Below are 14,045 nucleotides of genomic sequence, written 5' to 3'. Positions count from 1 at the left end.
CCGCGTGCTTACTCTATTTTCATTTCGAGTTAGCGTTTTTCATCCAAGTCGTGATATCTTTATGGTTGATGGTTTGCCATCCAAATGGATCGCTCTTAAAGCACCAGCAGTGCCCTGGCTCGCTCTGGGCGGCCGATACTGATGACGATCCCATGCTGTGAGTGTCCTAGACACTGCTTTATCCACTTGCCATCCTCAACGCCGTCCACACATGCTTTAACGGCTTCAACGTCGTAGGCACATGATGAATTAACTCCATGTCCTCTTCAGACGATCTTCTGTCCTACAACCACCGATCAACATGTGAACCTTTGCAATAAGCCAGTAATGCTCCCAATGACATTTTGGAATGAGGGTATCATATATACAGCTTGAGACAGATATTTACAAACGGAGCGGCCTGTCACATCCGATCCGCACATCAAACAGAACCATCGCTGTCGCTGAAGGCAACCAATTGGTACTCGCTGGACCGTGAGCGACACCGACGGAAATAACGGCCCCAGCCGCAGCACGTATAGAGACCAACAAACAAGCCGACTCCACTGATGACAAAGGCCATGACAATAAACCAGTACTGAGGGTTCATGACTTGCTCAAAGCTTCCACCCTGCTCTCGCTGGAGCAGCTCCGTGGCGCCTAGAACATTACCATCGGAATCTAATGCCGCTAGGCGGAACAAAGGAAGCTCGAGACCCTCTGGTATTTCGATCTCGGTCTCGAAGCCATCTTTCTGGAATTGGGACACAACACGGAACGTATTGTCGTTCAAATCATCCGAGTCCCAAACTTCCAGTCGCCACGCAGCAACCTCTGTTGCGCCATTCCAGCTCACATACACGTGGTTTCCTAGTACTTCGGCGTCGGGGACCGTCTGCGGCCGGCCAACCCAGGTGCCCTTAAAGGCACGGTAAGATACTACTCTGCCAAACCCGAAGAAGGCAGAGGCACCGAAATGGGTGTTGCATAGCAATTGTCCGTCGGCACTAAACTCACTGAATGCAGCGCTATGGCCCCACTCGACTAAAACCCGGCCACTATCGTCCAGAACTTGGACGTTTCCCTGTGACAAGGACCGCATTTTCTGAGGATGAAAGTACTCAGCGCGCAATGACGCTTGGCGAGCGGCAACGTCAAGTTCGATAACGACACCACGACTTTGGTTATCCTTATCCGGATCATCGTTTGAATGTGATGCATTGTCGAAAAGGGTCAAGGTACTGTTGGCATGCCACCGTGCATCATGCTGCCAGGCGAAGTTGGTGGCCTGCCCATCAGAAAGATCTTGGAACTCATTCAGCTTTCCGCCTAGGGTCCATAACACTTCACCAGTGTCCTTGTCTATGCAGCTCACGGTATGGGTATGGCGTGCGGAGACAATGTAATTTCCATTGTCATCCTTGTCCACGCTATTGATGTGGTAGAAGTCGAACGCATACCCGCGCACTCTTCCCGACTTGCCCAAATGCTCGTATGTGGTGTTTATGGGATAATGCTTCGATGCGCGCCATTCGAAGATCAGCTCACCCGTAGCGATATTAATTTCCTGGAAGACGCCGTCATATATCCAGCCTAATTCGGGGCCACCAACGGGAGTCAGGTCGGCCGGTACTGGATCGTATATCGTAACGAGAGCCGTCCCTTCCGGGGTGATGTGAAATTCATGGAGATCGCCACCAAAATTTCCTACCGGAGAAATCACATATCGTTGGGTATATGTCGAATCCAGCTGTCCAGATCAGCACGCTACTCTATGCGACAGAGTCGTGTGACACCTACCATATACCAGGCCCCATAGCCTCGGCCTTCTGTTTCACCACCTTCCCAGTATGTCAAATAGTCTGTGTCCTGATATCGCTGGACCTTGAAGTCCTGAGTCACATCCCAGTTGTATTTCATCCACACCAGCTCCCCCCTGGAATCAAGGATCATAGGCCCCGGCTGGGCCACCGAGTCACCCCTAGGGGCTAGGAAGGTGTATCGCGAGTCGCAGCCCGACTCCCATTCTGAGATTTGTACCGCGGGAGATTCATATTCGAAGGAGACATAGCTTTTCGAGGGACCAAAACCGTACAGGCCCAGATCATACCAACTCAGATCCGCGCGAAGCCTCAGTCGATTCAGTTGGGGAACGGCGAAGGTGTAGAAGAGATAGGAGAGACTGATTATGGCGCCAATCGTAACGACATGGAGGGCTGAGAGCCTTGAACGTAGGCGATTGGCGCGAGAGAGGGCGGAAGTCCACGAGGACATTGGATCATCGCGGATGGACAGAGCGACGAGAGCTGTCCAAGGGAGGGAGGAAAGGAGACAAACTTTCGGATCTGGGGTAAGGCGGAACAAAAGGAACTATCGGGGACGATAGTCTTCTCGGGAGCGACGGCAAGGCGCAGAGTCGGCGCTCATCATATCATCGAATTTTGCCTCCAGGCAAGTGGAATCCCAGCGAGAATAAGAATGTCGCATACGGTCGGGTTAGTCGTTCAGGAGAGGGTGGCTCCAACAGCTTCAACACCCGAAACGGACACCAAAGCGCCCCATCCACGCGGCGTCGAAGCGATCCATCGAAGCCGATATCCATTCGCGGCGGAGACCAACGACGACGCGAACGAGTCGAAGTTGGCCGTGATTGGCTTCTACCCAGCATTCTCCAGCACCGCCAAGAAAGCCACCGTGGATCCGGACCTGAAGCTGGCTCCACTTTCGAGTTTATCACTTATCCTGTCTGTGAAATCTTCCCCTTCGCGCCATTGGGGGCTTTGGGACGGTCGCTGGCAATTATTTCTTCCCCACTGAGTGGCGGTACCAGCCCCAGCGCTGCGAGATACTTTTAATCTGGTGTCCTTGGCACAACAGCGCAAGATCAATTTTATCCCCAAGGATACAATTGGCCACTGTGTCTGGGCTTGATACGGAGTTTGCCCGCGTGAGGCCAAGACAACGCTTCGGCTGTGACGATTGGAACAAAGCAAGGAAACTTAAAAAGTGTCTTTATCCGGGGGAATTATCTGATCTGTGGCGGATGATATCCTGCGAATGGCCTGCCCAAGTTGTGACGACTGGTGAGTGACGAGCGATAAGTGCCGCCGCTGACAGCCACTCGGACCCGCTCGCTTCGTCATCTACCGCACTATTCCTGAAGTTTACCGTTTTCCAAGGCGGATTGGTTAGCGCCCAGTTGGCCAGGGTCAATGACCACCGCGCGATTACAGAATGCATATATTATTCCATGCGTGATACTTAATGCTTGGCTTTCTTTTAGGACGCGCACTACGACCTCAGGTGAAACAGGAGAGTGCTGTAAGATCACTGGCGGACTATTGTTTGAGACAACTCCTTGCCCTGCGCGTGAAACCGATTCGGCCTACTCGCTAGTCTACACATGTTAATGATTGGCCCCTAGACTTACTGTGGGGCAGCACGCGTGATGAGGCCTCGGCAAGACGGCTTGCCCCCGGTCCGATAGGGTCAGCACTTTATCGCCAATGAACGCAGAGCACTCAAATTGACGCTGGTGAAGCCTGGAAGCCATTCATTATCAGCGGATCCTTCTGGAACGACGTCCATTCCCAGTGGAAGCGGAGTAAGCTAACGGTCGGACAACTGAGCGTGATGATGTTTGTGGCTCCTCCAAAAGTCCGGAGAAATACTTTCTTGGAAGCTATAACATGGTACAAACGCGATCTGATCCTTCGTTTATCATGGCCCCCAGTTAGCAACAGGCACACTGACGAATGATATTGATCAAGTGCTCAACACCAAGACACCGCTCACAGGCTAGCGGGAGCAGACATGGGGGCACAGGCGGGGACAAAGCCAAAGACGAGACCCAAGCGCCAACAGTCAATTCCGCTTCGGCATTGATGCCATACAGACACCTGACCCAGCATCAACAGTTTGTTTAAGAGCCAACGAATCAGCATTAGGGGCTCGTTAGGCAGAAGTGATATTAAACCGGTATACCCGGAATCAAGCACTAGTAGTCAGACTACTTGCAATTCCAACATGACGCCATCGCAGAAAGTCAAACAGCATTTCGCATGCGCTGCGTCGTCTCATTGCCTTTGAGCTTTTTCTGGCTTTGGCAACATTCCTACTGTGCTACAAGTATGATGTCTCAACTGCACCGTCAGACCTAACTGGATCTAGTGTCAATTCGGTAATCTGCCCCGAACCCGAGAATCCGAGGGTGGTTGGACCGGTGGAATGCGCACTGCCTGATCTGGTTATTGTTTGCGATCTGTCTCTGGGGATCCCAGTACACTATTCTAGGCTACCGAGGATGCTCTAACTCTTATACAGAGACCGCGGAATTTGTCTGTCCGTTGCGGCCGGGCTTGGCGCTTATGCTCTTAGAGCGGGCCGAAGCGTGGGGGACAGAACTGCGCGCCCTGAGCGATCCGGGATGCTCCGGCATCAATCCTAGCCATACTGGAGGTCACCGAAAGTTCACCATTGTAGAGGTATTGATCGATTACTATCACGTTGTCTCCCGGGGTGCTTCATCTCTGGAAACCGACGAGTCAGCCAGGTGCTATATCTTACAAACCAGCTTCAAATACCTACTCACATAATTTCTACGGTGTGCTCGTGGCGGACTTGACAGCATCGGCTATCGAAGGATTCTGGATATACCATGCAATGATCCTTCGAACAATTCTCTGTCGTGAGCTTCGCTCATCCTGCGCATGACCATAAGTATTGATTGGCTCGCTAAGAGCATTGTCAAGCTTTCGATATCACCGTACCGGATATTACATTGAGAACCAATAGATTTCTCACTTCTGTAATAGTTACGACTTCGCGAGACTCGATGACAATGTGAGCTGACAAAGTGCTCATATTGTCCTGTAAACAGCAACTGCCAAGCCCAGAATTATCCCATGTTGTGCAGCTCTCCGAAATATGCAGCGTGCTTATGTCCCGCTTGCTGCTAACTCCAAAATCGGATTTAGCGTCTAGACACCGACTTAGACTGTGGAGACTTTACTAAACTAGGGAACCGTACCCGGATAGTGTCTTGGTAGTTGGGATTGCGTGCTATCTTTCGCTATCTTGTCTCATCTGGTCACTTTGCGCGCAGCACGCATGGAAATGATGCTTGCCAAGGTGCCAATGCAGTCGTAAAAGCGTATTGTGCCAGTTGATCGTGGGCCATTAGAGGCCGAGGTTATCCCGAAAAAAAAAATACATTGTGGGGTGCATATGCAACGGTTGATAAATAGGAGACAAACCAAGAAGGGGTGAGCACTACGGTATGCATTAGGTAGAGATTTGCGATTTATCTACTTTTATCTACGATATATCTCGTACCCGTGTTTCTTGCCTTCTTTGGCCCGGGTGGATATAATCTCGATTTATTCCCTGGATATTCTACTATGTGTGGATTCCACCCCGCTAGTTGTAAACGCTATGAGTGCCTATCCCTCTTGGCAATAAAAGGCCTTCGTGGATCAATAATTGCTAGTCTAACTTATTGCCCTAACTGAACTAACACTTCTACTTCTAGAAATAGAAGAAAGGATATTTGTGCAGTTCATGAAAGTACGAGTATTCCTATCTATAAATGTGGTGTTTGCAGCACCTGCTGTTTGTCCAATGCGTACGCCCAGCTCAGATACACGATGCCTTGAACCTGCTCGAATGTGCTCAAGGCTCATTCTGGCATTCCGGTAAAGACTATTTTTACTTGAGTGATAATTCTTTGTTTGAATAGGAGATTTTATTCAAGAATAGGCGGGCTGCTTTTCCCATGAAACCGCTACTCACACCGACTCAAGCGGGCGATGATGAGGACAGTATCACTTGGCATCAAAATAAAGAGCAGTGGGAACATAAAAGACATAATCCCACGCAGTCTGTCATAGTATGATCGTTCCTATCCAGTAGATGGTTGTGATGACGCCCAGCCAATCGCGTGTCGGACGGTTCATGAATGTCTATTCTATACCGTCGAATAAGGGTCCATCATAACCATTCACCGATGCTATATGGTCATTTGTCAACATAGGAATCTGTAGAACGAAGAAGGAATGATGACGCCTTACAGAATAGATACAGGCTAACGAAATAGCAGTTGGCCTTCCACAGAAGCGTCTCCCGCAGAAAGGCATCAGGAACTTGATACTCGTCAGCAGAAACATCATCCGGCTGAGGGTGTCACATACTGTCTATCTCTTTAAGCCTCCCCAGAAAGACAAAGAAAGCTTTTCAGCTCCTCCCGTTACAGCGTAGATGAAAGATGGGACGCTGTTCCCCCCGAGAAGCCACAGTCTCATGGATTGGCGCATAATCCTGAACCACAGACGGTCCACTTCTTCAACACCCCCTTCAAACGCCTTTCCCGATATTCTTCTTTCGCTGTTCCTCAACATTGACATGACAGGAACATGCCGTCGTCGACAAATCTCTCACAAGAAACATCGTATGGAGCACGTGCCAGTAACTAGTGCGAGCGGCTATATATCATACAAGAGCATGGGTATTGCCGGATATAACGCTTTCAAGGCGGTTGTGAGCATGCTTAGGTTGAATACTGTTGTTGTGTCCCACTACTCATGTGTCTTTGCTGGTGGGGGTGATGTGGACCAGTATTCCTGGTAGATTGCTTTCAATAAGTAGTTTAGGTTGTTGTTCTTTGTTGTTCTCCGATGACGAGACTTGTAGGTGGTACGAAGAGTTGATTGCAAAACCATGGTCGATCAAATACTCCATCCAATGAAGGGTGGAAGTAGACTTGAGATCGAGATCTTGAAAGTCGGCTTCAGGTGAGTTAAGTAATATCAATACTATATCCCGTTGTGTGGCAATAGAAAACCCCGTGAAATAATTGTACGCTGATAGCCGGACTTGCTTGTTATTAAGTTTGTCGCTGTCTTTGTTGGCATTACAGGCAGGACCTTGTTAGGTGGAGCAACGTTTTTGTGCACTTCTTATCTATCCATGACTACTATCCTCGGGATTATATTGAAAATCAATCGGAGGATATGAATTTTCTCGTACCTTGAGAGACTTGTTGCTTGAATTAGATTGATTAAACACGAAGTATGTTCTGTATTGGAAGATCATAAAATGATTTGGATATCTGTGATGACAGCATAGTCTCCGAGAATAATTAGTAATTACATTCAGTAAAACCATACTTTAGTACTGAATGAAGCCATTCTCAACGACGAGTAAAGTAAATTAATCGTCAGTCAGAGCAGGTGTCGCCAGCTTATCCGCCTCCTGGTTGTATTCTCTCGGAACATGCCAGAACTGGACAATGACCTGCTCATCCTCGAGAACCTTCACATACCGCTCAATCAAACGAAACTGCTATTGATTGGCAACAGGCAAGCCCTTTGCAGTAGTCCAACCATTGGCCTTCCATTTGAAGATCCATTCGGTCATTCCGCGTACCAAAACTCCGAGTCCGACTTGATCACCACGGTGTGAAGACTTCCTTCTTCATCTCCTGTCATTTCGCTAAATTTGTCCCAGTAGTTTTGCATGACGTGCGCAGCAAGCAGAGCTCTCTGACAAGCTGCGAGCTCGGCGACCTGGCTTGTCTGCTTGGGTTTTGGCGAAAGAGTGGCACTTTCATTCAATGGATGGTCATGGCCGTAATACGCCCCAGTTGACGCCCGGGCTCCGTCACTGCCATTATTGCGACACGCACCGTCAATTGCAATCACGATACAGTCAAGATGACGGATATGGCGATTACAATGGGGGCACTTTTTTTCCGAGCCTGGGCATGCGAGAAAGACCAGGTTGCCTACTGGAACCTCGATGTCGCTCAAAGTGAAGTGATCTGGGTATACTTCGTGCGGGAGGAATCGGCGAGTCGGAGCGGAGACTGTCTGGGCTGAGATCGGGAGAGATGAGTCGGAGGAAAGATCTGTTTCGCGACTAGAAAGAGAGCTGCGACAATCACTGTGATTTTCCTCGGTGTGGGAACTATCTGGAGTACTCTGATTGAACCGGTCAGTTACACTGCTAACAGGTTGCATAGAAGAAAGCTGCTCGGAGCAGTGCTAGGTAACTCCGACAGGTTCAATTGAGAGGCTCCTGCTTACCTGGCGAGACTTTGGCTTTCTCTTCTTGTGGTACCGTCTCCGCATCTTTTAAAGTGAGCTATATGAAGCTGCTTTCTGTAGATAGAAATATCCCTGGAATGTGGTGAGAACTGGAGGTAGATTGCTCCTGGTCTGTGGGGTAAAACGATGGTGTGTCCCCAGTCAGCAGCATGAAGAAGAGTTGTCGACCTTCAGTCATGCAATTCACTTGGTTATATCACGTGTCAACGACCACCCTCACACAGTCGGCGATATTAGTTAAGTTGGCCAGTGGTAGTAAGTCACCTTTATAGAGGATGGGCATCCTCCATTACTGGTGATCCATTTGGGATGCTCCAGATTATGCGTAGGCAAGATCCGGAGTCAGCTTCGAGGCATCGGAATCTTCCAAGCATTCAATCATTTTGTTCTGCTATTCGGTTACTCGCCTTGATGAAGAGAATACATACCCGTCAATTGTTGAGTATCGAATTAGGGAGGAAGGTCAAAAGCTGCCTTGATTGGACGCCAGAAAGAGAAAATATTGCTACTGCCAACAAATTGCGCCGATATATCGACGTTTATGTCTCCATTATAGTCAGCCATCGAGGCTTATGGCGTACATGATGCTCGATTATAGCATAATGTGGGCTTTTCCGATGTAACGCCATACTGTACGATCCAAGAAAGTCCTACATCGAGACCCTCCTGCATAAACACACCAAGGGGTAACGAGTTCTGGTTTCGATCGCAATTATACCTTGAGATCGGATGAAACTTCCGGGTCCTCGGTTTCGGGGGGTGCTATTGTATGTTGGGAATGGCCGCTGGTTTATCAGAGCATTGCCAGCGCTTCAAAAGAATACCCTTTTGTTCCACTAGTGGGTAAATTTTCTGCCCTCATACAATTAAGTTGACGCCGAAGAAATATAATCAGATAAAGATCTCCTACATCTGAAGCAACGATGCCGGTGTCCATCATGGCACCAAAAGAGGGAGATAAGTGATTATTGGGCTGACAACATAACTTCAACGTCCGACTATCCCAGCAACAGACTCAGATATATCAGGGAGCTGAAGTTTGAGAAGAGGCAGAGAAATGATATTAAATTCATCGGGCCCCAATCCGGACAAGTTCGACGATATGCGCAAACAGAGCAATACAACGACAGGATAACGCAAATTAACTATCGCAATGGTGCTTCTAGGGGCGTTCAAATGAGAGCGACACGACTGATATCATGAGACCCGTCGAGAATGATTTCCCCCGGCACGTTGCCCCGGAGAGATAAGCTTCGATTATTAGCCTTATGAGCCACGTCAGCCTGAACCGGGGTACCTGGTTTAGTTTGCTCTAGCTCCAAGGCTTATGCTCCTTTGATAGGCCACCCTAAGACCTGTTAGGTTACAGGCGCGAAAGGGTTATCGCCATCGGTCCCTTTGGACTAGCAGCCTCACCGGGGTTCCGAATGCGCTACCATGATTCTACTTAAAGAGCCGCCCCCCGGTCTTGATAGCCTTGAATCGCTCAGCGTTCAGTTCTACTTTGTTTTTCCATTGCAACCTTCCACTGGGGGCCAGCGCCAGCGAGCCACGAGTGGATCAAATGGGTCATCCGGAAGCGATCGAGACCCCCGGTCAGTGCATTACTAATGCAAATGAGGGGTTTCTCCAACTCGATGAAAAGGAAGATCCCAGACAATGGCCAAAAACCAGAAAGTGTAAGATTTGCTCGTATTAGGCCTCTGATGATAAGAGAGAGAATTTAATCAATATCCAACGATGATCTAGGGGTGTGTACGGTGATTGTGGCGGTGATGACGGGAGTCATTGCTTTCTGCTCGAGTATTTACACCGCTGGAACCAGCCTCATCACTGCCACATATGGCTGTTCACGCACCGTCGCTACTCTTGGGGTGACGACATTCCTGTTGGGGTTTGCATCAGGGCCCCTCATCTTCGCTCCTCTCTCTGAAGTCTAGTCAGTCTGTCGAATCCCTCTATACTGTGACTGCTGGCTCATGCGTTTAGGGTTGTTATAGTGGCCGCAACTACATTTTCCGGCTTACACTAGGACTGTTTGTTCTCTTCCAAATTGGCTGCGCGTTGGCACCAAATATAGCATCCCTCATTATTTTCCGATTCTTGACCGGCTTTTTTGGTTCTCCGTCGGTCACAAATTCGGGTGGTTCTATCACGGATCTCTGGCCGCAAAGCGAACGGTCCGTGCCTCTGGCTTTGTTTTCCGCCGGTAGCTTCCTTGGACCCGTCTTCGCGCCTGTTGCGGGCGGGTTTATTTCTGAGTACCTCTCCTGGAGATGGAACTTCTGGGTGGTTCTCATCGTTAGTGGCGTAGTGTATGCGGCATGTGTGCTCTTCTTGCCAGAAACATATGCACCTAAGCTTCTACGAGATAAGGCTCGTCGTCAGGGCATCGTCCAGGACGGCCCCTCTCTCAACTCACAGCTTATGACCTCTCTAACCCGCCCTTGGCTGATGCTCTTCGCGGAGCCCATTCTCTTTCTGCTATCCCTTTATATGGCTTTCATCTACGGAATCCTATACCTGGACTTCACGGCCTATCCGATCGTATATGAACAGTCCCGTGGTTGGACTGCCGGTATTTCTGGTCTCTCATTCCTAGGCATGGGAACAGGCATGGCGATAGCGACAATTGCCTCGCCGTACGTGAACAAAATTCATGCCACATATGTCACAAAGCTTGGCCCGGAGCCAGAAGCACGACTACCCCATATCATTGTCTTGTCCTGGCTGATCCCCGCCAGCTTATTCTGGTTTGGTTGGACTGCGATGCCCCCGACGCACTGGGTTGTGGGCATTATATCAGGTGCTCCTTTTGGCTTCAGTCTGATATTACTCTTTCTCGCCATCACTTCCTATCTCACTGATTGTTACGGGCCATATGGCGCAAGTGCGCTTGCAGCTAATGCAGTGTTCCGTTCTATCTTCGGCGCAGTATTCCCACTGTTCGGCACGTATCTATATGATGGTCTGGGGGTGCCATGGGGTTCCAGCTTATTGGGGTTCTTCGCTTTGGCGTTTGCTCCCCTGCCGTGGGTATTTTATCATTTTGGGCCGAGGATTCGGATGCGAAGCAAGTATCATATGATGATGAAGGCTGAAGGCCTTTAAAAACCGGTCTCAGCCTGACTCTGGGTGGATGATTACGATTAATTTTGTCTATTCAACCAAGGAAAGTGTAAATAGGAAGGATACAGAAAGACAAAACAATTCGTTTCGAAACTTGTCTCTCAATGCCTTCCACATCAAGACATAATTCTATTTACCTGCACCGCATTGCCTGGATACGGAGCTGGATCCTCGTTGAGTATTCGAGGATATGTATTCGTATGCACCGAACACTCTGTGCTGGAATTGCGGATATGTTATCTGTGCCGACAAAAGCCCCTTTGAATGGAAGTCCTTGGATCATCTTAAACTCTAGTGACATGTTGACTCGACACGTTGGTGACCAATGCATTGTTGGTCAGGCAAGTCAATATATTCATGCTCGTGTTCGTAAGTGCCTGATACTTTCATGATTTTGATGCACGACCAACTTATATTGCATCTGCAGACATGTTCGGGTCCACCATGTCGATGATCGCCTCCATCCTTCGTGTGTCAGGAACGAGAATCTTCTCCCCTGCATCAGCGCTGTTCCAGACTTCTGGTTCATAATAAATACCATGCAGCTCCTCGAAAACCAGGTGGAGGTTGCTCGTAATAAATTCCGAGAACGTCGAGTGGCCCCTACCAATATTCGAATTTGACACTGCGACTCCGACCTGCTGGATCCAGAAGTTTCGATGTGTCGCCCCAGCTACAATCGGGCCTGCTATCTCGCTAAACAGCTCTCTGGCTCGAGACCTGAGCTTCTCCCGCGACGTTTCCCCGGTATCTTGTGTGAATCGTTTGTGAAGGTAAAGAAGAAGGTGAGCGTGACTGAGGACTGGCGGGCCCGATTTTTGTAGGTCTGGCGTCAATTCCTTACAGGCCATTTTGGCCCGGAATGTAAGCTCTTCGGCAGATGGGAGCTCCAGTATTGCTTCTGATATTTTTCTAGTTTCATTGCTAGGGAGAGCTGCGATGATGTTCGGCAGCGGCTTGAGATCAGGCATCACGAACTGCGATCGTGCAGCGACGCTATTCCACACTTTGTGCGAGTAGTACTCCTTCCAGCGTGTCGGATTGAGATGGAAAGTCTCCTGAAAAGCCTCGAATGACATCTTCGAAGTATCAATTGACCGCTTCTCATCATCCAGTGACCGCAGCGCAGCATGGACTATATGGATCCAGAAGTACATCTGTGTCTCCGAGTACATCTCAACCGTCGAATCAGTTGTCCTCGCCCGCATGGTAGCTTGCTGGAGTGCTACCAGCGCCTGGGTAACTACTTGATCATGCACCGCCCCCGTGTTCCGCACATACTGCATCACAGCGAAGGCGTATCGTATGAGTTTCTCTGGTCCTTTGTTCATCATAGGCACTGTCGCTGGATCGCGGAGATAATCTGTCTGTGTTGGGAGAGGCCGTAAATTCGGGATTGACCAGACGTCCCGTGGTCTGGAGACAGGGTTGAAGGAGTAATAACTCTTCCAGAGATAGGTGTTCATCAATGATGGCGAGTGGCGGAGAATTTGGGGGAACTCTTCTCGGTATGGGAGATCTGAGCTCATACTGTGCATGCGATAGTCCCGGATTCCATGTTGAAGTTGTATAGTCCAGAACGTGACTAGGCATCTGCTGAATGGAGCATGGACGTAGGCTCTCGGTGTCTCGCTGTCGCTGAATAGCTGGGGAGATGTTTTTCTAAGTCGGTTGAGGTGAATGAAGAAATCCTCTGCGATCTCATAGAAGTTTTTCGTCTTCGCCGACTCGAGTATGACGAAAAAGAGCGCTTTCAAATAGGTGTAGTGAGACCACACCGGCAAGTCTCCGTTCAAGAAAGATGTCCAGAACGCATCGGGGTCGAATGTGTCTCCAGTAATCTCCTTGCCGATTCGAAGTTGCAGCTGTTCAGTAGTCAAATCTTCATCCGTTGAGTCGCTTATGACCGTCCCCTTCTTATCCCGTTTGTCCTCCTTCGCAGGCTCCAGATTCACCCTCTTCACGGTTTGGTAGATGTCCTCGAGAACTTCAAATACCCCGACCCCAGCTTTCGAGCTCAGATTATGCGTTAGTACTTTCCACGAAATTTCATCCTTATACTTCACCAATTCCTCCTCATATTTCCGTCTCGCCTTCTGAACCACCTCCTTCGAGACATCCGGCGAATCTTGCTTATTCAACCCAACCCATATATACCGACATCCTCTCTCCACCATCTGATCGAGCAAATTGCGAAACCTCCATGGTGGCCACTCCTCGGTAGAGCAATCGTGCAACCACACAACCAGAGTATGTGGCGCAAGCTCCCGCCATATTAAGGGCCCACAACGGACTGATGCTCGTCGATTAGCACCTAGCAGACCGAGATTTGAAACAACAGAAGACGTAAAGGGGAAGTAGCGTACTCCGGAACTCCCATATACTCCACTCATAGGTGGCAGGGTATTTCACTGTCTCAATATCCAAGTCCCTCGTCGGTAGCGGCTCTTGCTCTCCGATTTCGCCGAATTTGAGGCGGCGGAGGAAGGTTGTCTTGCCGCAGCTGTCTTCTCCCAAGAGCAAGATGCGGTAGTGTTTCTCATCGAAAATCCATTTCGAGAGTTCTGATGGAGTTAGCCTCGTTCACGTGGATAGCTGGATGCAGTGCTTACTGTCCATCTTAGGTCTCGGCAGTTCCAATGCATTCTTTTTCCGTCCTGGGATTGAGGCGAAGTTCTTCGTTATATTGACTGAAGGTATTGTTGGTGCCTGGTAGGCAACATATGTTAAGTATTTCCTCGTCAATATGTTGCCAAGGAGAAGAGAACTTCGCTGGTGGCTACCGTGGCCTCTCGTATTATTGAGTTCGTGATCAACACTGCCTCCGCCCGAAGA

At 49.3% G+C, this 14,045-nt stretch overlaps 5 protein-coding genes across 5 annotated transcripts; 2 read left to right on the top strand and 3 right to left on the bottom strand.

Annotated features, from left to right (window-relative positions):
• Positions 1 to 130: 130 nt before the first annotated feature.
• BO88DRAFT_181731 (arylsulfotransferase family protein) lies at positions 131 to 2,355 on the bottom strand. The gene is made up of 2 exons (XM_025701745.1): positions 1,780 to 2,355; positions 131 to 1,729 (listed from the first exon to the last, which is right to left on the bottom strand). The coding sequence occupies exons 1-2, from the start codon at positions 2,251 to 2,253 to the stop codon at positions 422 to 424; spliced, it is 1,782 nt and encodes a 593-aa protein (XP_025558160.1). The 5' UTR covers positions 2,254 to 2,355; the 3' UTR covers positions 131 to 421.
• A 102-nt stretch (positions 2,356 to 2,457) lies between these two features.
• BO88DRAFT_491542 (uncharacterized protein) lies at positions 2,458 to 4,891 on the top strand (the record flags this gene model as incomplete). Its single annotated transcript, XM_025712867.1, has 2 exons — positions 2,458 to 2,707; positions 4,303 to 4,891. 2 exons carry the CDS (start codon positions 2,458 to 2,460, stop codon positions 4,572 to 4,574), a joined length of 522 nt encoding a protein of 173 aa, XP_025558159.1. The 3' UTR covers positions 4,575 to 4,891.
• Positions 4,892 to 7,185: 2,294 nt separating this feature from the next.
• Positions 7,186 to 8,152, bottom strand: BO88DRAFT_474608 (ribonuclease H-like protein; the record flags this gene model as incomplete). Its single annotated transcript, XM_025711833.1, has 4 exons — positions 8,061 to 8,152; positions 7,442 to 7,955; positions 7,333 to 7,418; positions 7,186 to 7,299 (listed from the first exon to the last, which is right to left on the bottom strand). Exons 1-4 carry the CDS (start codon positions 8,103 to 8,105, stop codon positions 7,186 to 7,188), a joined length of 759 nt encoding a protein of 252 aa, XP_025558158.1. The 5' UTR covers positions 8,106 to 8,152.
• A 1,493-nt stretch (positions 8,153 to 9,645) lies between these two features.
• BO88DRAFT_474603 (MFS transporter) lies at positions 9,646 to 11,343 on the top strand (the record flags this gene model as incomplete). The annotated part of the gene is made up of 3 exons (XM_025711832.1): positions 9,646 to 9,760; positions 9,831 to 10,020; positions 10,082 to 11,343. 3 exons carry the CDS (start codon positions 9,646 to 9,648, stop codon positions 11,190 to 11,192), a joined length of 1,416 nt encoding a protein of 471 aa, XP_025558157.1. The 3' UTR covers positions 11,193 to 11,343.
• Positions 11,344 to 11,620: 277 nt separating this feature from the next.
• BO88DRAFT_491541 (uncharacterized protein) lies at positions 11,621 to 13,829 on the bottom strand (the record flags this gene model as incomplete). Its single annotated transcript, XM_025712866.1, has 3 exons — positions 11,621 to 13,503; positions 13,577 to 13,774; positions 13,823 to 13,829. The coding sequence occupies 3 exons, from the start codon at positions 13,827 to 13,829 to the stop codon at positions 11,621 to 11,623; spliced, it is 2,088 nt and encodes a 695-aa protein (XP_025558156.1).
• Between the last annotated feature and the right edge of the window lie 216 nt (positions 13,830 to 14,045).

The sequence above is a fragment of the Aspergillus vadensis genome (genome assembly GCF_003184925.1).
Source record: "Aspergillus vadensis CBS 113365 unplaced genomic scaffold BO88scaffold_31, whole genome shotgun sequence".
Classification (NCBI taxonomy): domain Eukaryota; kingdom Fungi; phylum Ascomycota; class Eurotiomycetes; order Eurotiales; family Aspergillaceae; genus Aspergillus; species Aspergillus vadensis.
This window is presented reverse-complemented; position numbering and strand designations above follow the sequence as displayed.

Coding starts and splice junctions, on each gene's coding strand:
- BO88DRAFT_181731 (XM_025701745.1), bottom strand. CDS start 2,253: ATGTCCTCGTGGACTTCCGCCCTCTCTCGCGCCAATCGCCTACGTTCA. Junction 1,730..1,779: donor GCTATGGGGCCTGGTATATG/GTAGGTGTCACA, acceptor TGATCTGGACAG/CTGGATTCGACATATACCCA.